Raw genomic sequence first — 2,282 nt, 5'->3', positions numbered from 1 at the left:
GGAGGTTGCGGTGGGCAGAGGTTGCAGTGAGCTGAGATCGCGCCACTGCACTCCAGCCTGGGCGACAGAGTGAGACTCCGTCTGAAAACAAACAATTCTCATAGTGTTGCTGGTGTAAGGATTAAATGAGCTGATGTATATAAGGCACCTAACATAGTATATGGTGCATAAAAGGTACTTAAAAGCTGGTAACTTATTACTATTGTCATCCTCATCTTACAGTGATTCATTCAACAAATACTTGTTAAGCATCTGCTGTGTTCCAGGCACTGTATTAGATGCTAGGAATATAGTGGTAAAGAGAAAAGCCACCATGCCTACCTTCATGAAGTTTACAGTCTAGGAGGAGGCACAAACAAGTTAATAAGTAATTATAATATATTGTGAAAAGTGCTGTCATAGGGAAATAATAGTACCTTTGATCTCAAAGAGGGACAGATACCCAAACTTGGAGGCAAAAATGATTAAGTAACTGGCTTAAGGCTACACAGATGGTAAGTGGAGGTGCCAAAACAAAAACCCACCCCTTCAGAACTCCAAGGCTAGCGTACTGTTCACTTTACCACGTTGCCTCTGTTATAGTCCATAAATTATGTCTGGGTGGGATACTGCTTTCCCTTTACAGTTCTGTCCTCTATTTCAGGAATTCTGTGTGACACATGAAATACTGAAGAAAGTGTCCCCCTTAGAGGCTAAGCTTATTAAGGATCCTACCATGCAGTGTAAAATTAGATTCAGGTAATGTATCTATGCTGATTTATTTCAAGAAGTACTTGGTTAATATGAGGAAATCTTAGATATGGATTTTTTTAATCCTCATAACTTCTCAGAACTTAATTACAAAGTAAATGTGTTATCTTTATTTACATTTGTTATGTGAAGAAACTGAGGCATGACTCTGTGGCTAAAAGTTGCGATGAGAGTAGCTCTCATCTCCCATTCGGTATTCAGTCTTACACAGGTGTGAGAATAGTTGTGAGCACACCAAAGTGTGGGTCTTACCTCCTACGTGATCCATTTAATTACCAGTTCTTTATATGCTCTGACATAGCTTTTACCCTGTACGCAAGAAACTATATGAACTATCTTAAGTATAAGGGGGAAAAGCAACTGAGCCCAAAACCTGATGCCAAATAACTAATTTTTTATCTTTATTTCAGATTTAGAGGTGAAACGTTTCCACCTTTCATCGTGTTTAAAATTTTTCTTCATACTGATGGCCACGGTTACAAGTATTTTAGCGGAAAAAATGTATTAATGCCGTCAAGTGAGGTGACGTTTCATGATGTACATTTTATGTTAATTTAGCTTCTTAACATTTATGTAGTATCTGAATTGCATTCAAATTATACAGAATTAGTTATTTCACCATGAAACAGCCCACCAGGTAGGTAGTGTGTGTGTGTGTGTGTGTTTTAAGCACCATGTTTCAAAGTGTCTCCACTTATTACCTAAAAATAAATTTGGAGTGAATTACTTAATTAAGACTCTAGAAAATATCCATCCATTTTTTGTATTAAAATTTTGATTTGTTAATAATAGACTAGGCCAGGCACAGTGACTGATGCCTGTAATGCTAGCACTTTGGGAGGCCGAGGCGGGCAGATCACCTGAGGTCAAGAGTTTGAGACCAGCCTGGCCAACGTGGTGAAATCCCGTCTCTACTAAAGATATAAAAATTAGCCAGGTATGGTGGCACATTCCTGTGATCCCAGCTGCTCGGGAGGCTGAGGCAGGAGAATCGCTTGAACCCAGGAGGCAGAGGCTACAGTGAGCCGAGATCGTACCACTGCACTCCAGCCTGGGTGACATAGTGAGATTCCATCTCAAAATAAAAAAAAGACTAAAATTGGTGAGGGCTCTTAAATTATGCAGAACATTTAATGCCATTTTATTTGTTTTAATGGAATGTTATTGTTTCTTTGATTCTGGTAGCACATTTAGAAACAAAATTTGCTGGACTATGCTTTTGAAAATGAACTTTCAGCCGGGCGCAGTGGCTCACGCCTGTAATCCCAGCACTTTGGGAGGCCAAGGCGGGCAAATCACCTGAGGTCAGGAGTTTGAGACCAGCCTGGCCAACGTGGTGAAACCCCGTCTTTACTAAAAATACAAAAATTAGGCGAGCGTGGTGGCGCATGCCTATAATCCCAGCTACTCAGGAGGCTGACGCAGGAGAATCACTTAAACCAAGGAGGTGGAGGTTGTAGTGAGCCGAGATTGCGCCACTGCACTCTAGCCTGGGTGACAGAACAAGACTCCATCTGAATACTTCAGAGAAA

The 2,282-nt window shown here is 40.7% G+C and overlaps 1 protein-coding gene across 1 annotated transcript in view; it reads left to right on the top strand.

Moving 5' to 3' along the window:
- The window catches only part of LOC105545214 (chromosome unknown open reading frame, human CXorf58), a 27,975-nt gene that overhangs the window by 7,695 nt on the left and 17,998 nt on the right, over positions 1-2,282 (top strand). The window contains exons 4-5 of the mRNA XM_011988037.1: positions 644-738; positions 1,161-1,272. Of these exons, the coding sequence (XP_011843427.1) occupies positions 644-738; positions 1,161-1,272 (207 nt within the window). The remainder of the gene's footprint in view (positions 1-643; positions 739-1,160; positions 1,273-2,282) is intronic.

The sequence above is a fragment of the Mandrillus leucophaeus genome, unplaced genomic scaffold (genome assembly GCF_000951045.1).
Source record: "Mandrillus leucophaeus isolate KB7577 unplaced genomic scaffold, Mleu.le_1.0 Scaffold321, whole genome shotgun sequence".
NCBI classification, from domain to species: Eukaryota; Metazoa; Chordata; class Mammalia; order Primates; family Cercopithecidae; genus Mandrillus; species Mandrillus leucophaeus.
This window is presented reverse-complemented; position numbering and strand designations above follow the sequence as displayed.